Source organism: Simochromis diagramma, unplaced genomic scaffold, assembly GCF_900408965.1.
Source record: "Simochromis diagramma unplaced genomic scaffold, fSimDia1.1 OVJJ01000721.1, whole genome shotgun sequence".
Taxonomy (NCBI): domain Eukaryota; kingdom Metazoa; phylum Chordata; class Actinopteri; order Cichliformes; family Cichlidae; genus Simochromis; species Simochromis diagramma.
In genome coordinates, this window is record NW_024386890.1 from 41272 (window position 1) to 65482 (window position 24211).

Here is a 24211-nt window from a genome sequence, read left to right on the forward strand (position 1 = left end):
TACAGCCAGAGTGGTCATAATGTAAAATGTATAGAAAACATACATATATACCAACAAGACAGTGTGCATCACTGTCACAACACCATTTGTGTTCATTCAAAGGCTTCATGGCTTTTCCTATAATACCTGGTGGGCTGGTCTCTAGTCAAAATGCCCGGGCCGATTTTTTTGTCCCAGTCCAGCCCTGTCCGGGTCAAGGGATGTGCAGACCTTCCTCTCTCCAGGTATTCCATGACATATTGTAATCTTTACTGTAAAACTAGACTGTTGCTATGAGTTAGTTTAAGAATGTAACTGAGAATGTATGAGAGCACTACTTTTAGGAGACAGTGTTGCTTTTTATGCACATCTTTTTTTGTGAAAACTAATGTCTGTCTGTCTGTCCGTTGTTACTTGCACACAATGAACTCTCACCATCCCATCATCAAGTAGCCTCAGACAGGAACCAAAGTCTCCCAGTCTAATATGCCCATCAGCTGTCAACAGGATGTTGTCAGGTTTGATGTCTCTGTGTAAGAAAACAGGTAAACAGGGCTATTTAACCTCTAAATGTCAGATTTCATTAACAAAAAAAGTCATTATGATCAAATGATTATAGTTTGTTTATGTTAGTCAGTTTTAGGAGAGAGCTAATATTAATATTTGAACCTCATATCTCTGATACATATATTTTAGATAATGTTTCTCTGCAAACTCTGTATGACTGTAGCCCTAAATAAGAAAAAAAAAGTAAAAAATCAATAAGCAGTCTACCTGTGCACATAACCCAGTCTATGGACTGAGTCAATGGCCATAACCATCTCTGCCAAGTAGAACTGAGCCATGTCCTCAGGGATCCGATCCCCAAATTTACTGAGGAGAGTCAGCAGGTCTCCACCTACATAATAATCCATCACCAGGTACTGAGTGAGAAGGGATTGGAAGGTTGTGAAAATTAGTAATCGGATTCAAGTTAAATATAAAATGCTAAAATGTAGACAACACATTTGTAAAACATATTTATCTGATTGACCATGTATAAACATACCAGGTAGTTATCATCTTGAAAGGCATAGTGCAACTCTGTGATCCAGCGTCTGTCACCCCTTAACAAAACTTCCCTCTCTTCTTGGTAACATGCTGTCTGTGTAAAGCATGAAGAGAACTCGATGCCAGACAAATGAAAAGCAGCAGGCAGAAAAATATAATGCTGAATTATCAATAACAAAAACCTTATAGATTTAAAGTTTGAGTCCCCATTATGTTGTCGTAACCCTATTCTTAGTGTTGTGAATGTGAGGTTATCTGTGCTTGTGTACCTCTCCTCGCCTCAGCATGTCCCACTTATTCATAATCTTCAGAGCATACACTTGTTGTGTGTTTCGCATCTTTGCCACTGCGACCTGTGGTAGTGACAAGACCAAAAGCAGCACAATAACCACTTAAACGATTGCATGCACAAAACAAGAAGACTGTCATAATTGGTGATTTGTCTAAAACATTCTAACAGTGAGAGATGGTCATGTTCTGTACCGAATTATGTACAAATGAAACATTGCTTATTGGAATATTTGAATGTTTTGACAAACACTCATTCACCTGCCAAATATCAGAATACTTCTCAGTATAATAGTTCAAAGCATTGCTTTGGGGAACTTTTTTTTGTTCTTTTGGTTGCTCTTTTTCAATTCAGTTTGTTCAACTGAGTTCTATTTATATAGTGTCAAATCACAACAACAGTGTTGCCTCAAAGCATTTTATACTCTAAGGTAAAGACCCTGCAATTATACAGAGAAAACAGAGAAAACCCCAACAATCTGATGACCCGCTACGGGCAAGCACTTTGGCAACAGTGTGAAGGAAGCCAGACTCAAGGAGGGGTAGTCATCTGCTGCAACCAGTTGGAGGTGAGGGGAGTAAGACAGTAAGAGAGCCTGATGATTAATAATAACTACCTGCAGAGTGTTGTATAAACACATAGTGAGTAAAAAGAGATGAATGAAGAATTCTCAGTGCATCATGGAAAGCCCCCAGTGGCCCAAGCTTATTGTAGAATTAATTAAGGGAGGAGTCAGGGTGACCTAATCTAGCCCTTACTATATGCTTTGTCAAAAAGGAACATCTTAAGCCTAATCTTAAAAGTAGAGAGGGCATTTGTCTCCCAAATCCAAGATGGTTTCACAGAAGAGGGGCTTGAAAGCTAAAAGCTCTGTTTGCAATTCTGCTTTTAAATATCCTAGGAACAGAATCAGAATCAGAGAGACTTTATTTATCCCCAAAGGAACTCCAAGTAAGCCAGCAGTCTGAGAGTTAAGTGCTCCTTTGGGGTGATATGGTACTATGAGGTCTTTAAGATAAGATGGGGTCTGATTATTCAACACTTTGTAGGTGTGGAAAAGGTTTTTAAATGTGATTCTGGATTTAACGGGGAGCCAATGAAGAAAAGCCAGGATTAGCAAGATATGCTCTCTTTCTAGTCCCTGTCAGTACTCTCTATGCATGTAATGAATTACAATTGTTCAGCCTACAAGTAAAAAATGCACGACCTAGTTCTTCAGCATAAATCTGAGACAGGATGCTTCTAATTTTAGAGATATTGCACAAAGATATTGCTGCAATGCACTGTGTTGGTGCATGGCAATTAAGAAGAAGTAGGTGGCAGAATTATATCCTTAAACATAGTTTAAGAACAAGATCCAGAGTGTGATTAAAGTGGTGGGTTAGTTCTATTCTGTTTTGAGCAAAGGCAATTGAGCCTAATAATCAATTAAAGGCCATCTTGATGCTGTCATTTTCAGTATCTGCACTGATGTTTAATTCACCAACAATAATTATTTTCTCTTAGCTGAGCACTAAATCAGATAAGAAAGTCTGAGAAGTAAAGTACAAAAGCCCAGGTGGATGATAGGTAACAACAAATAATAAAATAATAAAATACTTTAACCCTAAGTCCTCAAAAACACATCCACCTTTGATCCTCGAGCCAAAAAACGGCCACACCCAAAAAAGTGCTATAAAAATGTTATATATTAATATTTTTTTCCACTTTAAATGAGTCAGTCTTTTAAAACTACTTCTGCCTGAAATATATAAAGTTTTAATCATATTTCGGGGGTTTTAACCCTTTAAATCCCAGTTTCTTTACATGAGCGCACTGGTTTTTTAGCCGAAAAAAACAAAAAACTTAAAAATTTTCCAGAAAATACATTTGAAGTAATATTTGATTGTTATTATAATTAGGCCTTTATATGGGACAAAAATTGCCACCAACATTCATTTTGATCCATCATTCTTTTTTTTTTTTTGCAGGGGCAGTAAATATCATGTTTTCACGTTTTTCCATCACTAAATGCTTATTGCCTTGTTGTTTTTTAAAATAAAATAAAAAAACTATGTAAATAAAAATACAAGATCACTTTGAACCAGAAAAACATTTATTTTAGAAGGATAAACTTCAACATTTATGTTGTTGGGAATGTAGAAATGTCATTTCCTCTACTGCCAGACTGGCTCGATTTATGTCCACAATATAGTCCACACAGTCACTGTAAAATGAGACGTCAAGGAGGTTGTGGAAGCCACCGATTTATTCTCCTCCTGCAGGAGTAGGTGCCAACAACCTAACAAAAAATGAAAACAAAACAAAAGAAAAAAATCCTGTGTATATTTTGGACAAGAATGGGCAAGAATGAAAAAAATGCGTGCGTAACTGACACGTAATGACACGTACCTTTTTGCCCAAATCTTTATACCATATTTCGCCGGCTTTTTTGGAATGTACTCCCTGAAGCTGCACCTGCCTCTGAATGGGACGAGTTTTTCATCCACACAGGTCTCTGTCTGGACGCACAGCATCTGCAGGTGGTGCGCCCACACTATGAAGGCAGCCATCTGGCAGCCGTTGGTATAGTTTGTCTTCATGTCATCGGCATCGCCTGTCATCATGCCGTCAAGCGCAGCGTCCTGATGTGATGAAACCTGTTGTGGGACATCGTAGCCCAGATTTCCCACTCGAGAGGCAAAGGATTGTTTCATTCTTTGACCTGTAAACACCGGCCAAAGTGAGCAGCCCACGTGAGTAGCACAAATTTCCTCTGTCCATATTTCGCTATTCTGCGCCTCCCGTATGGTCATAAACTTGATCCCTTAGGAGCTGTGCACAGCTGAATATAGTTGCATATCCAGAGACAAAGAGGAGTTGAAAAGGGTGCAGAGAGAGCTGAGGGGACTGATAAGGAATGGGAAGGACAGCTACAGGCAGAAGATGGAGAACCAGCTTCAACAAAACAACGTTGGTGAAGTCTGGAGAGGCCTCAGAACCATCTCGGGCCACAAACAGCAGAACTCTCTGCCTGGGAGGGATGTGAGATGGGCAAATGAACTGAATCATTTCTTCAACCGATTTGATTCAGCCATGAGGCAGTCTGCAACATCGGCTGCAGACTCACCCACCCCCACTGCTGCTGTTCCACCTCTGACACCTCAGACACTTCACACCTCCTCTATTCACCCTGCTCACTCCTCCCCACCCCCAACAACAGCATCCAATACACACTCAACACAAGGCTCCAGCCTGTCTCTCTCAACCACCCAGGTTAGGAGGGAACTGAGGAGGATTAATGGCAAGAAGGCAGCGGGCCCAGATGGCATCAGCTCGAGGGTCGTCAGGTCCTGCGCGGACCAACTGTGTGGGGTGATGGAGCACCTCTTCAACCTGAGCCTGAGGTTGGGAAGAGTCCCACAGCTCTGGAAAACCTCCTGTGTTGTACCAGTGCCAAAGACTTCACGCCCCAAGGACCTCAACAGCTACAGGCCGGTGGCTCTGACATCCCACCTGATGAAGACCCTGGAGCGGTTGGTCCTGGCTCAGCTTCGGCGCCTAATAAGCTCATCACTGGACCCACTTCAGTTTGCCTACCAGCCTGGCATTGGAGCGGATGATGCCATCATTCACCTCCTACATCGTTCCCTCGCTCACCTGGAGACCGCTGGAAGCACTGTGAGAATCATGTTCTTTGATTTCTCCATTGCCTTCAACACCATTCTTCCCTCGGTTCTAAAGGACAAGCTGGTGAACTCTGGAGTGGACCATCACCTCACTACCTGGATTTTGGACTACCTCACCGACCGACCACAGTATGTGAGGACTCAGGGCTGTGTGTCGGACAGGGTTGTCTGCAGTACGGGGGCCCCACAGGGAACGGTTCTGGCTCCGTTCCTCTTCACCATCTACACTGCAGACTTCTCCCACAATTCCACCCAGTGCTTCGTGCAGAAGTTCTCTGATGACTCTGCAATAGTCGGCCTCATCACTGATGGGGACGACAAGGAGTACAGAGGACTGACCCAAGACTTTGTGGACTGGTGCCAGCTGAACTACCTCCAGATCAACGCCAGTAAAACCAAGGAACTGGTGGTAGACTTCCGCAGGCACAAGCATTCTCCACTGCAACCACTGAACATCCAAGGTATGGACATTGAGGCTGTGGACAGCTACAGGTACCTTGGTGTTCATCTGAACAACAGACTGGACTGGACTCATAACTCAGACGCCCTCTACAGGAAAGGGCAGAGCAGGCTGTACCTGCTGCGGAGACTCAGGTCGTTTGGAGTGGAGGGCCCACTCCTAAAGACCTTCTATGACTCTGTGGTGGCTTCTGCTATCTTTTATGGTGTGGTCTGCTGGGGCAGCAGCATCTCTGCCGGGGACAGGAAGAGACTGAACAGGCTGACCCGAAGGGCCAGCTCTGTTCTAGGATGCCCTCTGGACCCAGTGGAGTTGGTGAGTGACAGGAGAATGGTAGCTAAGCTGTCATCACTGTTGGACAACATCTCCCACCCCATGCAGCAGACTGTGACACCACTGAGCAGCTCCTTCAGTGGGAGACTGCGGCACCCACGGTGTGGGACGGAGAGATTTCGCAGGTCTTTCCTCCCCACTGCTGTCAGACTCCATAATAAAGACTTTAACTGATCAAACACACACATCCACACATGTGCAATAACACTAAGTGCAATAATCTTTTCTGTCATTGTTGTATTTTTACTCAGTTGTATATAGCATTTGTATTTGTATTCTATTTTTATCTTATTGTATATTTATTTTATTTTATTATACTGTATATAGTATTTTATTTTATTCTATTCTGTACAGTTGTGTACTGTATTTATTCTTATTGTATCCTAATTTTTGCCTCATAACTTTTGCACTGTCCACTTCCTGCTGTGACAAAACAAATTTCCCACGTGTGGGACTAATAAAGGTTATCTTATCTTATCTTATCTTTTATGTATATATATATATATATATATATATATATATATATATATATATATTAGGGGTGCAACGATACACAAAATTCACGGTTCGGTTCGGTTCGATACTTTGGTGTCACGGTTCGATATTTTTTCGATACAAAAAAATGTTCATGCCTTTTTAATTTGTCATTTATTAAAATTATAAATATATATTTTAACTCAAAAGTACAGTTTTTAAATTTAACCCTAACCCTAACCCTAATGCGCACCTGCGGACCACTTATGTGCAGCCCTGGTTATTTAGCTCGTCATATTGCAGCCACAGAAATTCTTTTGTCCATGAAACCATAAAGCTGCACTTTCTTTTTGCCTTATAGTCTGATTTGTCATAACTTCTCCGTTTTGTGGTAAGCTTTTCTTATCGCTAGCCCCAGGACGTCGGGCTAGCGATATTGCAAGCCCTGTATCTGATTGAGGAATCACTCATCTTTGGAAAAGAGAGTTTATTACAGAGAAATGTCTCTTTCCAAAATAAAAGCTATACTATCCGCTTCTTCTGGGCTATATTCTCAGCAGCATAAGGAGAATCATGTGCTAACAGCTGTCTAAATGACTCGGCTAAAGTTAGTAGCATGCTTGTTGTTTTTGTCTTTGCACTAGGATGATGTTGGGGTAAATGTGCAGTCATATTCGTTGTGTTCCCACTAGTGCTTTCAGGTTAATCTCGTTGAAATGACCTTAACGCCACAACACGGCAAATCTCCGTTAACGAGCTACCGCCGATCGCCCCGTGCATGGGGCTAGACGGCCAACACGTTAACGAGCTAACTGCGCTAACACACTAGTTCCCACCCATGTAATTGAGCATTGCATGGCACATCCAATATACTGTTTTACTTTAGTCCATGACTCGCTTACCTTCAGGGTCATACGTCACATGAAAACCAAAATAATTCCAAACGCCAGATCTGAATGAGGGTGGGGGAGGTCCATGGGGGGGTGGGGGAGGTCCATGAGAGCTTAACTTCTGTCTTGCTAGCTTGCCCTGCACTCTTCCTTCTGACTATGCTGTCTGTGTGGAGCGCTCAGTGGATCTGCACTCGACAGTGCAGCCTAGGCGGAGTAGTCGAACGCAGATCCACTGAGCGCTCCACACAGACAGCATAGTCAGAAGGAAGAGCGCAGGGCAAGCTAGCAAGACAGAAGTTAAGCTCTCATGGACCTCCCCCACCCCCCCATGGACCTCCCCCACCCTCATTCAGATCTGGCGTTTGGAATTATTTTGGTTTTCATGTGACGTATGACCCTGAAGGTAAGCGAGTCATGGACTAAAGTAAAACAGTATGTTGGATGTGCCATGCAATGCTCAATTACATGGGTGGGAACTAGTGTGTTAGCGCAGTTAGCTCGTTAACGTGTTTGCCGTCTAGCCCCATGCACGGAGCGATCGGCGGTAGCTCGTTAACGGAGATTTGCCGTGTTGTGGCGTTAAGGTCATTTCAACGAGATTAACCTGAAAGCACTAGTGGGAACACAACGAATATGACTGCACATTTACGCCGACATCATCCTAGTGCAAAAACAAAAACAACAAGCATGCTACTAACTTTAGCCGAGTCATTTAGACAGCTGTTAGCACATGATTCTCCTTATGCTGCTGAGAATATAGCCCAGAAGAAGCGGATAGTATAGCTTTTATTTTGGAAAGAGACATTTCTCTGTAATAAACTCTCTTTTCCAAAGATGAGTGATTCCTCAATCAGATACAGGGCTTGCAATATCGCTAGCCCGACGTCCCGGAGCTAGCGATTTTTCCAGTCGGGCTACCAAAATCTATCTCTTCCCTGCCTGTCGGGCTATTGTAGGAAAAATATATGTCAATGCTTTTGCACTCTTTCAGAAATGTAGCTGGGTAATTATGTCATTGGCATCGGTGAGCCACTGTCAATATGTGACATATTGAAATCGCGTTTGAATTTGCGCTTGTTTTTTTGCTTTCACTTTGCAATCGTGCGAACTGTGTATAGAGAGCGACAGCACTGATCTGTGAGTGACGATAATTTGCGCACCAATTCCTCTGACATCGTCTTATTAATCGTTAGCTTACTATGCAAACATGACAAGTGAAATCTCCCGCAGCAAGCTTAAACATGTGAGAGGTTGATCGCGCAGAGAATCGCTGAGCTTATGTGAGTGAGCATGTAAAAGCATTTCAGTTCTGCTGAGCCAAATAAGACAGGTCAGGGTGAAGAAGTGACAGCCAAAGAAAAGCTTACCACAAAACGGAGAAGTTATGACAAATGAGACTATAAGGCAAAAAGAAAGTGCAGCTTTATGGTTTCATGGACAAAAGAATTTCTGTGGCTGCAATATGATGAGCTAAATAACCAGGGCTGCACATAAGTGGTCCGCAGGTGCGCATTCGCTGTCAAAATAAAAAATACGCACAAGGGTTAGGGTTAAATTTAAAAACTGTACTTTTGAGTTAAAATATATATTTATAATTTTAATAAATGACAAATTAAAAATGCATGAACATTTTTTTGTATCGAAAAAATATCGAACCGTGACACCAAAGTATCGAACCGAACCGAACCGTGAATTTTGTGTATCGTTGCACCCCTAATATATATATATATATATATATATATATATATATATATATATATATATATATATATATATACATACACACACACACACACACACACACACACAGTGTTGGGAAGGTTACTATTAAAATGTATTCCGTGTCGGGCTCGTAGCCGAAAACTACCTTTACTTTGTTGTATGGGTCAACTTTGCTAGCGAGAGACAGAGAGAGGTGTTGAAAGGCTGCTCCAACGGAACTTATTGTTTCAGAGGAAAACACAAACACAGTGTACAGTCGAGTCTTAATAGCTTACTTACAACCGGGCTCGTCAGGAACTCTTTTGTGCTGCAGTGGTTATTATTATATTTACATGCTTCCAGCTCCCGTTTCTGGTCGGTGACAACTCGTACTTTTCCACTCTCCTTTTTCTCCCTCCCTCGCTCACAGACACATAACGGGTATGACAGTCCATTCTCCCTGCAGCACGGACTACACTGCCCATGAGGCTACATTCTTTAGGGCGATGCCTGTAACACTCTGCCTATTGCCATCATATTAAATAATTTTTAAAAATATTTCTTCATGTCATTATGAGACACGAGATTGAGACACAGGCATTTGAGCCTCTTAATGTTTTGTTTGGGTTTCCATCGGCGTGGAATTACCAGAGATAGAGAGGGCATAGCCTACCATATGAAACAGGGAAAGACCGCCGTGTAATTCTTTTATTTCAACAAAGTAACTGTATTCTGAATACCACCTTTTTAAACGGTAACTGTAACGGAATACAGTTACTCATATTTTGTATTTTAAATACGTAACGGCGGTACATGTATTCCGTTACTCCCCAAAACTGTATATATATAGTTCGGCCGCTGTGTCGATCACCGGATCAAGGCGATATGGCTGCTGTGACAGTCGCCGCGTGTGCCAGAAATCAAGTTATTTTTCCATTTTTCTAAGTACATTGAACAGCTTGATGATGATGATTGATATGATCTCCTCTCCCCTGGGTACAGTGTCGAATCGTTTCTGCCTCTGAAATATCCGTCATGAATCTCATAAATCATCTGTGAAGGACGATTGTCTAATCGCTCTCCTGTATCCTCACATTTTCTCATACTCCTACTCTGTGCGTTTATGGGCATGTTTTCTGTGCAGACAGGAAATGTCGTCAAAATGACATACTTCAGCACTACAGCTTATTCTCATTTATTCTCATAAAAACTCTGCATCAACAATCTGAGTTTGAAGCCAAATAAAGTCAGATTTGGTTTTGGTTCTAGCTTTAATAGTTATTTGTTTGTATTGCAGTGTGGCATTCTAAGATTTTTGAAATTAGACAAAAAAATGTCCAAAAAAAAAAACTTTTTTTTGGCACAAAGATCTTTATTTTATTTTTTTTTAGGCAAACAAACCTTTATTACTTTTTAAAAACGCACATGCCATTATGCAGCATTGATAGTCACACATAAAAATCATTGTAGTCAACAAAAAAAGTGGGGAAAATAATGAATTTTGGACCATTGCTTTAAATTTGAAAAAAAAAATTGGCGCCACCTGCTGGCCAAATAAAAAAAAATTACAAATGTAAGCCCCCGAATCCCCAGAAAAGTCCAGAACTGCATTAGTTTATGTTATAATAAATTTGGGATGAAAAATAGCGTTTATAATGGTTTTCAATGGGGCGTTTTTTGCCCCCAGGCCTAAAGGTGGATGCATGTCTGTAGCTTAGCCATTTTAAGCTAATCTAATGAACTTTGACCATAATTTTAAAATTTAAAAAAAAAATGTTTGGCATGTTTGGCTATATTTTATTCAACACAGTGAAAATGGCTTGAAATTAAAAAACACAGTGGCTGAAAAATGGCTCGAGGACTTATTAAGGGATATTAATACAACAAAAGTAATACTTTAAAATAATAATGGATTGGATTTATATAGCGCTTTTCAAGGCACCCAAAGCGCTTTACAATGCCACTATTCATTCACTCTCACATTCACACACTGGTGGAGGCAAGCTACAGTTGTAGCCACAGCTGCCCTGGGGCAGACTGACAGAAGCGAGGCTGCCATATCGCGCCATCGGCCCCTCTGGCCAACACCAGTAGGCAAGTAGGGTAAAGTGTCTTGCCCAAGGACACAACGACCAGGACAGAGAGCCCAGGGATCGAACCGGCGACCTTCCGGTTACAGATGCGATTCCCAACCCCCTGAGCCACGGTCGCCCGTAATAATAATAAAAGGCTTTCAAATGAATTAAAACTCTGTCTCCAGCTGTGTGTGGCACGAAAAGTTAAGGAGAACACAACTCAAAGCAGCTTTATTGCTGGAATTGCAGAAAAATACAGACCACTAACCACAGCTGGACTGGCTATCGGGGATACTGGGCATTTGCCTGGTGGGCCGATGGTAATTTTTTGTTTGCTGGACCAATTACAGACGAGGAGGTCGGATGCACCCTCCCCCTTGCTTGGGCAATGGCTCTGAAAACAATCTTATCACAGACAAATAGAATAAAATGGTATTGAGGTGAAAAGGAATGCAACTTGTCCCGTACTTCAGCTAGAGTGAAAAAAAAGACTCAAAGCTGGAGTTAGTCTGTGTCGTTGCTGCACACCTGTTTCTTCTTCTTTCATTCTCTCCCCCTCCCTCTCTTGTTGCTGCTTCAATCATGAAACTGATCAGTGATCAGCTAATTGGCTTTTCTCTCGTTTGTTTATCGCCCACTTTGCGCCAGAAAGAGGAAACCAGTGGATGTCACGCTAAACAACAGCAGCAGGTTTATGCTTGATAAGCTGTTGTTAGAATTGATTTAATATTACTTTCTAGTATCAGCTGATGTTTGCTGGAGCCACAGCCATAAAAGCTGCTGGTGTTGATATCGGTTTGGATATGTGGTGAGAGGGAAATGTGAACATGAAAACAAGAGATGTCCTTACTAGTGATGCGCGAATCATGAACGAATCGTTCAATACTCGAGAATCACTTTACTGACTCATGAATCATGATTCACAAGCCCAACTGACTCACTGACTCATCCCTGTTGCCGTTAACAGTAATGTATCTAGCTTATAATTAAAATTGTGGAGAAAAACACAACATCCAGTATCTTAACAAAAAAAATTCTGCTCTGAACTGGAAGAAAACTGGAGTAGAAGCTCACATTAAGACAATAGCTCCTCGGTTCACAGTAGCATCGCTGTGCTAACATGCTAACAGCACATTTGAGCTACTCACCCCCTCCCTCCCTGTGCTGAATCATAGAGCGAACGAATCACTCAACCCCTCCCTCCCTCCTAGCTCACAGCTTCTTCTTCTTCGTCTTGGTTGGCAACCAATGTTAAGGCGCATTACCGCCCCCTGGCTCACAGCTCAGTGGACATTTAGATGAGAAAATATATATTTGACACATTTAAGGAAAATACTAATAAAATAAAAATAAACAAAATAAATGTTTATTAAGCAATTTTGATAGGAAATTGCTTAATTTTAGAAATGTTTTTGCTGTTTTTTGCTCTATAAAATAGTTGTTTTCTTTTAGAATCATTCATCTTAGCAGTAGGATTTACATGAAAAGAGAAACAAATTACGTTTGAGTGAAAATGTACATTTTTTGCACTCTCTGGTCAACTGACTCAAAAAATCCGATTCACTTCAAAGCTCGATTCAATAAAAAGAATCAAATTTACCATCACTAGTCCTTACTGAATCATCAGTGAATCATCATGAACAGGTGATGGAGAAACAGGTTTACATTTTAGGTGACATGAATGACTTGAAGGGAAGTTATGAACTGTTTCTGAGAGACAAATAACACCAGGATCCTTTTCTATGTAGCTGACAGCTGGTAACTGAGCAGGGGCGGGTCTAGCAAAGTTTTGCCAGGGGGCCAGGTAGGGTATTAACAGGGAAAGGGGGGCACAAAGAAATACTTTTCTTTCTTATTCTCATTTAAATGTCTAGCTTTTAATAAATAATTATCTGAACCTTACAACCAATGTTTTCATCTGATGTAAAATGTATAGAAATCATACGGCGCCGAGTATGACAGCCTCGTCGCAAGCTCCCCCAAGCAACAGCTGGTTTTTGTGTTTAATTTTACTTTTCCTTTATTTTTTCACGAGTAGCACATGTCTCCTTGTGTACGACCGACAAACCTTACTATTTCCATACTGTATATGAATGCTACTTGTTTTGCACATGTCCAACTGCAAACCTCTGTATATTTTATTTTATTGTTTATTCTATTTAATTAAAAAAAAAAAAAAAAAAAAAAAAAAAAAATATATATATATATATATATATATATATATACATACACACACACACACACACACACACAGATATACATATTTAGTATACACATTTAGTGTAAAGTTAGACTCTTTTTCTCTAATTGATCTTTCTGAGTTAACTTCAATAATTACTTCCTCCAAACCATCAACGTGTCTTTTAGACCCCATTCCTACAAAACTGCTCAAAGAAGTCCTGCCATTAGTTAATGCTTCAATATTAAATCTGATCAACCTATCTCTAATAATCGGCTATGTACCACAGGCCTTCAAGCTGGCTGTAGTTAAACCTTTACTCAAAAAGCATCTCTAGGCCCAGCAGTCTTAGCTAATTATAGGCCAATCTCCAACCTTCCTTTCATATCAAAAATCCTTGAAAGAGTAGTTGTCGAACAGCTAACAGATCATCTGCAGAGGAATGGTTTATTTGAAGAGTTTCAGTCAGGTTTCAGAGCTCATCACAGCACAGAAACAGCTTTAGTGAAGGTCACAAATGATCTTCTTATGGCCTCTGACAGTGGACTCATCTCTGTGCTTGTCCTGCTAGACCTTAGTGCAGCATTCGATACTGTCGACCATAATATCCTATTAGAGCGATTAGAACATGCTGTAGGTATTACAGGTACTGCACTGCAGTGGTTTGTATCATATCTATCTAATAGACTCCAGTTTGTGCATTTAAATGGAGAGTCCTCTTCACACACTGAGGTTAATTATGGAGTTCCACAGGGTTCAGTGCTAGGACCAATTCTGTTTACATTATACATGCTTCCCTTAGGCAGTATCATTAGAAGACATAGCATACATTTTCACTGCTATGCAGATGACACCCAGCTCTATCTGTCCATGAAGCCAGATAACACACACCAATTAGTTAAACTGCAGGAATGTCTTAAAGACATAAAGACCTGGATGGCCGCTAACTTTCTGCTTCTTAATTCAGATAAAACTGAGGTTATTGTACTCGGCCCTGAAAAGCCTAGAAATATGGTATCTAACCAGATTCTTACTCTGGATGGCATTACCTTGGCCTCCAGTAACGCTGTGAGGAACCTTGGAGTCATTTTTGACCAGGACATGTCCTTCAATGCACATATTAAACAAATATGTAAGACTGCGTTCTTCCATTTGCGCAACATCTCTAAAATTAGAAATATCCTGTCTCAGAGTGACGCTGAAAAACTACTTCATGCATTTATTACTTCCAGGCTGGACTACTGTAATTCATTATTATCAGGATGTCCAAAAAACTCACTGAAAAGCCTTCAGCTAATCCAAAATGTTGCAGCAAGAGTACTGACAGGGACTAGAAAGAGAGAGCATATTTCTCCTGTTTTGGCTTCCCTTCATTGGCTTCCTGTTAAATCCAGAATTGAATTCAAAATCCTGCTCCTCACATACAAGGTCTTAAATAATCAGGCCCCATCTTATCTCAATGACCTTGTAGTACCATATCACCCTATTAGAGCACTTCGCTCTTGCTCTGCAGGCCTACTTGTTGTTCCTAGAGTATTTAAAAGTAGAATGGGAGGGAGAGCCTTCAGTTTTCATCCCCTCTTCTGTGGAACCAGCTTCCAGTTTGGATTCGGGAGACAGACACTATCTCTACTTTTAAGATTAGGCTTAAAACTTTCCTTTTTGCAAAAGCATATAGTTAGGGCTGGACCAGGTGACCCTGAATCCTCCCTTAGTTATGCTGCAATAGACATAGGCTGCCGGGGGATTCCCATGATGCATTGAGTTTTTCCTTTCCAGTCACCTTTCTCACTCACTATGTATTAACAGACCTCTCTGCATTGAATCATATCTGTTATTAACCTCTGTCTCTCTTCCACAGCATGTCTTTTATCCTGTCTTCCTTCTCTCACCCCAACCGGTCGCAGCAGATGGCCGCCCCTCCCTGAGCCTGGTTCTGCCGGAGGTTTCTTCCTGTTAAAAGGGAGTTTTTCCTTCCCACTGTTGCCAAAGTGGTTGCTCATAGGGGGTCATATGATTGTTGGGTTTTTTTCTCTGTATCTATGAAGCGCCTTGAGGCGACTTATGTTGTGATTTGGCGCTATATAAATAAAATTGAATTGAATTGAAATTGAAATTTAGTAATGCGCATATACTCTTATATTGTACATATATTTATGCATATAATTCTCAGATTTACCCATTCTTATATTTTGCTTGTTCTTATATTATTGTATTTTTGCACACCTCTATTGCTTGTGAAGCTTGCACACAAGAATTTCACTCGCATGTACTGTACCAGTGTACCTGCACATGTGATGTGACAATAAAAGTAATTCGATTTGACAAGACAGTGTACATCACTGTCACAACACCATTTGTATTCATTCAAAGGCTTTATGGCTTTTCTTGTAGTACCTGGTGGGTCGGTCTCTAGTCAAAATGCCTGACTGAACAATATATACAAGGAAATCAGGGCAGAGAGGACACACCTGGGGAACACAGATGAACATAATCTAACTGATGAGACAGGGGAAGTAAATGAACATGACGCACATGAGACTAGGGACTGTCAAAATAAAACAGGAAACATAAACACACTGAGATATACAACTAGACTCAGGCTATGTCCACACGTACCCAGGTATTTTTGAAAACGCAAATTTTTCTATGCGTTTGCACCTTTCGTCCACACGTAAACGGCGTTTTTGGTCACTGAAAATGGAGATTTTTAAAAACTCCGGCCAGGGTGGATATTTTTGAAAACTCCATTTTTGCATTTACGTGTGGACGAGAAAAACGGAGAAAACGCAGCGTCAAAGATGTGCGCATTTTTTGACGTCACACTGTGTGCCACGTTATTGTTTCAGTGAAATGAATTTCTACAATACTATTACTGTTAATTGTACTCTCTGCAGTGTTTAAATGCTTACATATACACACACAGTTACTGTCCATCCCCACATACGACTTGGTCCTGCTTCTATGCCCCAGCTTTGTTTACTTTTTCCCACCGAGGCTTCTAGACTTCTGATTGGCCAACATTTCTGCACGGTGTAACAGCCGTTATGGTGTGGTGTCCCTTTAAGACACCCAAGTCTAGGGTTGATGGTGTCATCAGTGTGTGCCACTGCTCTCTCGCTCTCTCTCTCTGTGATTATGAGGACACGTGCCTTCACGCTCGTGCTTAACGAGGGACGGACTTATGTTTTCTTTTCGAGACCCTTTTTTTTGTTTTGTTTGCAGCGCTTGGGTTGTATGAACGCTGGGCATTTTGTTGTTGAGCCGCAGCCGTTCAGCCGGGCTTTTATACGGTTGCTGAAGAATGCGTATTAAAGAACCACCGTGGATTACTGATACTAGCGTGGGTGTGTATCCTTCCGCCTAGCCTGCTAGGTGTTTTGCCGCCTCTTCTCAACCACACAACACAACCCAACGTTACAAAATGGCGCCCGAACATCTTCTCTTGGACCTCAGTATGCAGTATCTTCGAGCAGCGGATGATTGATACACTGAAAGGTACATAGCGGCAAAGTAGAGCTAGTAGTAGCCTGCCATACTTCGCGGAGACAGACCAGGCTGGCCTCGACGCGGACGTCCGATTCGCCGGATCACGGAAGTGTGTTTCTACGGCAACGAGTGGAGCCGCCGCAGCGCTGTTTTCGGGATGTATTATCGTCATCTGCCGAACGCCTTTACTGCGACATTTTTGGATTAACGTGGATTCACGCTACTTGGACGCGAGATGGATGCCGTTTCTTCATAGTTTCTGAAGTACATGTAAGCGGAGTAAAGCGCACCGGATTTTTTTTCTTCCTCGCCAGCTGGGCTCACGCTGCAGACTTTGCTTCGTTCGTACGGTCTCTGCAAGTGGGAACTTTTCCACGGGACAAACCTCTATACCGCGTCAGGACTGGACAAGTTTGGTGTCCTCTGGAAAATCGCCGAACTGATGTTGTGAGTGTATTTAAAAAAAAAGAAAAAAAAAGAATGCTGTCTATATTTCAAACTGATTTGCTATTGATTCTCACTGGCTTAACTGTCCTTATTGAAATGCTGTTTTAAGTGCATCTGACTTGAAAAGGTGTTGTTCATACACAGTTACTCGTAAGTTTGGATCTATTTTACACCTAAATGCTTTTGATCCAGGGTGTTTGCTCCTTCCACCTCCACGTTTCAAAGTCAGATAAGACATGTGTAGCTAAACTTCAGAATTCACATGTTTCGTATATTTTTGTGTGACCAGAACTGAAGTTGATTTCTGCTTAACTGCTACCTTGTATAGATTTAGGTCTTTGATAAGTGTGTATTATGGCTACTCATCCTGACTTGAATGACATGTGTGATGATATAGACTTTATGTTACACCCCAACCGACTTACTGCCAGACATAGTACTGCTGACCTTGGGCATAAAGTGCAAAGTCTGCAAGCAGAGGTTGATATGCTTCAGCAGTGTCTTCATGACTCTTTGGACCTCCAGAGGAATATTCTGGAGCAGTGGACTCAACAAAAACGACCAGTCCCAAAAGTGCCAGCTGCCCAGATTACTCACCCTTTTCCTCAGGCCTCCTCTACCCCATATGTGCCAGGCCTGCCAACCAGGGAAACGCAGCAATCTATCTCAACACCTGGCCCCACGCAGCCCGCCAGAGCCTTGTCCCAATCCCGCTCAGATTCACTGGAGCTAATTAATACAACCAGAGTCCTTGCTGCGGTATTGCACCAAGCCAAATTGGAGCCCAAGGTGTTCGCTAATGATGGCAGCCTTCACCCAGAAGAATGGCTGCAGTCTGTTGCTGCTTATAAAACCTCCTTAGACCTAACAGACGCCCAAATCCTCAGAGAGCTGCCACACTTCCTAGCTAAGGAACCAAGAAAGTGGTCTAATGTGCTCATTCCTCACGTATCTACATGGGCTAAGTTTTGTGAACTTTTCAGAATCGTCTTCTTGCCTGCTGACAACCAGGAGCAGATTTTGAGAGGCATCCTGGACTGTTTCCAGCACCCCGAAGAACCTCTGCCAACGTTTGTTGCCCACATGCTCAGTGAATTTAGGAAACTGAGGAACCCACCATCTGAACTGGAGCAAATTGAGCTCATCTGTAACCACGCAGTGGAGAAGTACAGAGTAGCACTGTACGGAACGCCTGTAAAGTCAGTAATTGATCTAGTGCTGCGTACCCACGAGCTGCATTCTGTTCTTGGCACTAACCTTTCACGGCCCTCCCGAGCTCAGCCGAAAAACAGAACTGAGGGAGGACCCCGCTGTTTCAAATGTGCCATGCCTGGTGTTACCTCTCATACGTGCCCTAACTGTTCCACTGATTTTCAGGGAGCTCGACACTCTCCCAGGATGGCTCCGGAGCTTCCCCAAACGCTGTCTCCTGACCAACATCCAGTAACTCAGCCTGCGGATCCAGATGAAACTGGCGGGGTCAGGGAGACGAGAGCAACGGGCAGGAGGCCGGGAAACTTCAGGGGGGGGGAGAGTGTTTCACAGGGGCAACCCTCCCCCCAACCAATAACTCAGCCCTCATCGTCTCTGTCAAATCAAAGTGTGCCACCAGTGCTCAATCACGTTGAAGATGGAACTTCGCAAGCATCGTGGAACACCCCTCTCAGAGTTAAAGTGAACTTTAATGGGGCGGCTCTGGATGCCACACTAGATACAGGGGCATCTCTTTCAGCAGTAAATGCAGACCTATTATCTGAGAGACACCGAAACCAGTCATTAGAGAATCCGTGGGATTCTCCTCCAATAAGACTGGCCAATGGCACCAACTGCAGTCCATTAGGAATAACCTGGTTGACCATTGGATTTATGGGCAAGCGAGTCTATCAGCGGTTTGTGATAGTGCAGGACCTGTCATCCCCCTTTGTTCTTGGGATGGACTTCATGACTCGCACTTCACTGACAATACATGTCCCAACAAGAACTGTAATTATGGATGATAATCCCCCATGTCTTGATGAACTCTGTGAAAATGGCTTTGTGGAAGCTGATCTTGAGTGTGGAACTATGACTCTGCAGAACACCCCGCAGCTCCGTGATAAGGCTGGAGAAGCTAACTTGGATTCTGAGGAACGGGAAGAACTGTTGGAGTTGTTAAATAGTTTTGGTGACCTGTTTGATGGCCACCTTGGTCGCACTTCTCTGGCAGAACATGTCATCGTAACTGGGGATGCAAAGCCTGTTAACTTGCCACCATACCGCACCTCACCAGCTAAAAAGCAAATCATAGAAGAGCAAGTGGAAAAAATGCTACAGGATAACATCATCGAACCTGCATCAGGACCATGGGCAGCCCCCGTGGTCATTGTGAACAAACCCCCCCGCGAACCACGGTTCTGTGTTGACTTCCGTGGTCTGAATCAGCTGACCGTGAAGGATTCTTACCCACTCCCGCGAGTGGATGAATCACTGGACTTTCTGTCGAGAGGGAAGTTTCTCACAACACTAGACCTCGCTCGAGGTTACTGGCAGGTCCCCATTGCTGAAGAAGCTAAACCAAAGACTGCTTTTATCACGCACTGTGGCCTGTTTCAGTTCAGAGTCCTTCCTTTCGGCCTGTGTAACGCCCCTGCGACTTTTCAGCGGCTTATGAACAATGTTCTAGCTGGCCTGATTTATAAGTCCTGCGCGGTGTATCTAGATGACATTGTTGTCGCATCACCGACCTTTGAGCAACACCTGCTTGACTTAAAAGAGGTCCTTGGTAGGCTTCAGTCTGCTGGCCTCTCTTTAAAGCTGAGCAAATGCCAATTCTGCCTTTCAGAACTCACCCTCCTTGGTTATCGGGTTACGCCGGCTGGCATTCATCCTGACCCTGACAAGGTGAGAGCTGTGACTGACTTCAGAGTGCCGACCACAACAAAGCAGGTGCGACAGTTCCTTGGCCTGACTGGCTACTATCGCCGCTTTGTGCAGGACTATGCCCGCCATGCAGAGCCACTCTTCGCCCTCACTAAAAAGGACGTGCAGTTTCACTGGGATGACAAGTGCCAGGCAGCTGTGGACTTTCTGAAACATTCAATAACCTCAGCGCCGGTCCTCAGGTTCCCAGATTTTTCGCGTCCATTCTTCATTCACACTGATGCATGCGATGCTGGTCTTGGGGCAGCATTAATGCAAAAAGATGAGGATGGCAAAGACGTTGCTGTAGCATTTGCTAGCTGGGCTATGCACAAATCGGAAAAGCCCTACTCAACTCCAGAGAAGGAGTGTCTGGCCGTGATCTGGGCCTTGGAACATTTCCGACCCTATGTCGAAGGCTTGCACGTAACCATTTACACCGACCACAGCAGCCTCAAGTGGTTGATGTCTCGACCGAATCCCTCTGGCAGGCTTGCTCGGTGGTCTCTGCGCCTTCAAGACTTTGACTTCAGCATCATCCACAAACCTGGAGAACGTAATAAGGTGCCCGATGCCCTTTCCCGTAATCCTCTACCAGATGTGGATGCCCCCATTGATCTTCTCCCTCCCTATGCCGTGATTGGGAGCATGGACCTTCGTGCTCTACCTTCTGTGATTGTTTCGGACCGCCCGCATGTTCGTCAGCTGCAGCTTGAGGACCCAGTCACAGGCGCGTTGCTCAATCAACTGGAAACTGACCAACAAACGGGGGAGAATAATCAAGATCTGGAACAGTACGTTGTCCATGACAGTCTCCTCTATTTCCTCGACCCAAAGACAAAGTGTGGTCTCCACCCACTCAAGCAGCTTAAACTGTTTGCTCCTACTGCCCTCCGTGGTTATCTGCTCAAATATTACCACGATCATCCCACAGCTGGACACCTGGGCATTGCAAAAACGCTGGCACGCTTGCGTCTCAGATTCTTCTGGCCACACATGAACTCTGACGTGAAAAAGTATGTGGTCTCATGTTGTTCGTGTCAAACCACTAAGCCGAGTCAAAGAAAAACAGCAGGCCTTATGGTCCCTATCCAGCCACAAAGACCATGGGAGTACGCAGGGGTGGACTATGTTGGCCCACTGCCCCGCACACAAAGGGGGAATGCTTATATCCTTGTTTTTGTGGACTATTTCTCAAAATGGGTCGAGGTGAGTGCTGTGAGAGAAGCCACTGCTCAAGTTGCTGCGAACAAGTTCATTACTGACATTTTTGCCCGACATGGTTCTCCCTCCCACCTTATTTCTGATAGGGGAATGCCTTTCGTCAGTGAACTCTTTGAGCATGTTTTGTTGACTCTTGGGACTGAACACAGACTAACAACTGCATACCATCCTCAAACGAATGCAACTGAGCGTGTAAATCGCACTTTGAAAACGGCCATTCGAGCCTATGTTGGGGATAAACACACCTCTTGGGACAAGTATCTCCCCCAGATCTGTTTTGCACTGCGCACTGCGCCTCATGAGAGCACAGGCTTGAGCCCGTCCATGACGCTGTATGGGCGAGAGTTGGACACGCCCTTGGACCTTGTCACTCAACCCTCCTGGGAGGGACTGAGTGACCCGGAAACGCCCCACTCAGATAACCTGAGAGCTTCGCTTCGGGATGCTCATGAACATGCTCGCTTGGTGCTCGGAGAGAGTCATGAAAGGCAAAAGCGCTACTATGATCTGAGACGTCGCACGGTTTCTTATGAAGTTGGGGACCTTGTCAGGGTAAAGTCACACCCAAAAGCAGATGCATCGTCCAACTTTTCTGCTAAGTTGGCCCCGCTTTACACGGGTCCCTACCGCATCTCCAAGAGGATGTCGGATGTGAATTACTCTCTCACCACAGTGGACACTGGGGAGAGAGCGGGAGTTTTTCATGTTGCGAACATGCAACCATTCCATACCTGGGACTCAGCTTTGTCTAGCCAGCGTGCGAAGCTAAATGCTACAGCAGCTTTGGATCTCAGTGTCCCGGTCAGCAGTTTGCCTCCTGCTCTTTCAGTCCCGGGCCGCATTGACTGTGACGCGGTTGACGCAACTCCCGCGGTCTTTAGCAACGCCCCTGCTGAGACTGGCTTTGACTGTGCTGACGCTGCACCGCTTGTCGTGGACCAGAACTCTTTCCAAGAGACTGCTGACGTTGCTCTGGAGACAGAGGTTAACAGTTCACCTCCTGCTGCCGATGGGTGTGCTGTTAGAGGTTCTTATGACCTCAGACCAAGACGAGTTCCTAGGGTCACCGCTGACTGGTCGGTCAATAGGTGGACCAACCCTTTTCATACTGACAGATTTAACATAAAGTGACCTTGTTTGCTTTCTGATGTGTTTCATGTGGTCTACTGTTGTCACAGGACCGTTGTTTGAGTTTTCTATGATTCATGTTGGCACTGTTTTCATGTTGTGGTGATATGTTCATGCTTACTGTTGTAATTTTTGGGAAAACGGTGGAAACGCAATGTAACAATAAGAGGGAATTTCATTCTGTCATTGTCCTGGCTATCCTAAGCTTATTTTCTTTCTTTGACATTTATTTGAATGGGCATTCACCATGTGGGACACTGTCATGTATGCCAGTTTGTCAATTTTGGACTGTACATTTCCCTATTTTGGTTTTGACGTCTTATCCTGCTGACCATGTATGGAGGCTGGTTAAGTTTGAACTGTACCTTTGCTGTGTTCGGCTGGGGACAGCCTTTGTTTAACCGGGGGGGAATATGTAACAGCCGTTATGGTGTGGTGTCCCTTTAAGACACCCAAGTCGAGGGTTGATGGTGTCATCAGTGTGTGCCACTGCTCTCTCGCTCTCTCTCTCTGTGATTATGAGGACACGTGCCTTCATGCTCGTGCTTAACGAGGGACGGACTTATGTTTTCTTTTCGAGACCCTTTTTTTGTTTTGTTTGCAGCGCTTGGGTTGTATGAACGCTGGGCATTTTGTTGTTGAGCCGCAGCCGTTCAGCCGGGCTTTTATACGGTTGCTGAAGAATGCGTATTAAAGAACCACCGTGGATTACTGATACTAGCGTGGGTGTGTATCCTTCCGCCTAGCCTGCTAAGTGTTTTGCCGCCTCTTCTCAACCACACAACACAACCCAACGTTACAACGGTTAGGAATTTATGGCCACCTGTTGCTTTGGCATGTTCCTAGCAGCGTTTTCCTTCATTTCTGCCTTTACGTGTGGACGGGATTATTTTTTAAAATGAAAACGGAAAATCTCCGTTTTCAAAAATACCGTGTATGTGTGGACGTAGCCTCAAGGAACAGATAAACAAACACAGAGACATGACTGAGGAAGATGTAGCGAGGTACAGAGAGAGGGAGACCGAGAGAGAGAGACAGAGATAGAGACAGTGAAACATGGAGACTGGACAGAGACAGACAGGCTAGCAATGAAAGGGAACCGACTAAACAAGAAACTGAGAACTAGCAAACTCAAAAGCATAAGGAAATAATACACTCAGGAAATAACAAATTAACTTGTACCTCTTTACAGAAATAACTAACAGGTCCAGGCAAACTCAAATCCTGGGTCAGATGACTAAACTGTAAAAAACAAAATTGTAATATAAAAGTATTTTACTGTGTATTTTACAATTTTGTACTGTTTTTCTAGAATATCATTAAATTTACATAAATAGACTGTTATTTTACATTTCAAATGTAAAATAACGTAAAATCACTGTAAATGTAATAAAACATAATTTTCTTGTTTTTTAAGTATATTTGTCTGTACATATGCATATGTAGATTGTTAAAATACATTCACAAATGTATCATAATTTCACAAATATTTGTCCATTATTTGAAAAATTGAACTGTTAAATTCAAATGTAATGGAAAAATATATAAAATGATTCTTATAAACTTTTTTTTTACATCAAATAATATTAATTAGGACGTTCGTGGCTCAAGAGTTGGCACTTCGCCTTGTAATCAGAAGGTTGCCGGTTCGAGCCCCGACTCGGACAGTCTCGGTCGTTGTGTCCTTGGGCAAGACACTTCACCTACCACCTACTTGTGATGGCCAGAGGGGCCGATGGCGCGATATGGCAGCCTCGCTTCTGTCAGTCTGCCCCAGGGCAGCTGTGGCTACAACTGTAGCTGCCTCCACCAGTGTGTGAATGTGAGAGTGAATGAATAGTGGAATTGTAAAGTGCTTTGAGGGTCTCGAAAAGCGCTATATAAATGCAATCCATTATTATTATTTAAACCAACTGTTAACTGT

The 24211-nt window shown here is 43.2% G+C and overlaps 1 protein-coding gene across 3 annotated transcripts in view; it reads right to left on the bottom strand.

Moving 5' to 3' along the window:
- LOC120734740 (myotonin-protein kinase) overlaps positions 1–24211 on the bottom strand; it is a 94857-nt gene that overhangs the window by 19531 nt on the left and 51115 nt on the right. For all 3 annotated transcript variants that reach the window (XR_005696101.1, XM_040033701.1, XM_040033703.1), the window contains 4 exons: positions 1299–1382; positions 1028–1123; positions 754–902; positions 415–508 (listed from right to left, as the gene is read on the bottom strand). Coding sequence is in view for 2 of the 3 variants with exons in the window: in XM_040033701.1 (XP_039889635.1) it covers positions 415–508; positions 754–902; positions 1028–1123; positions 1299–1382 (423 nt within the window). In the remaining variant the exon portion in view is untranslated. The remainder of the gene's footprint in view (positions 1–414; positions 509–753; positions 903–1027; positions 1124–1298; positions 1383–24211) is intronic.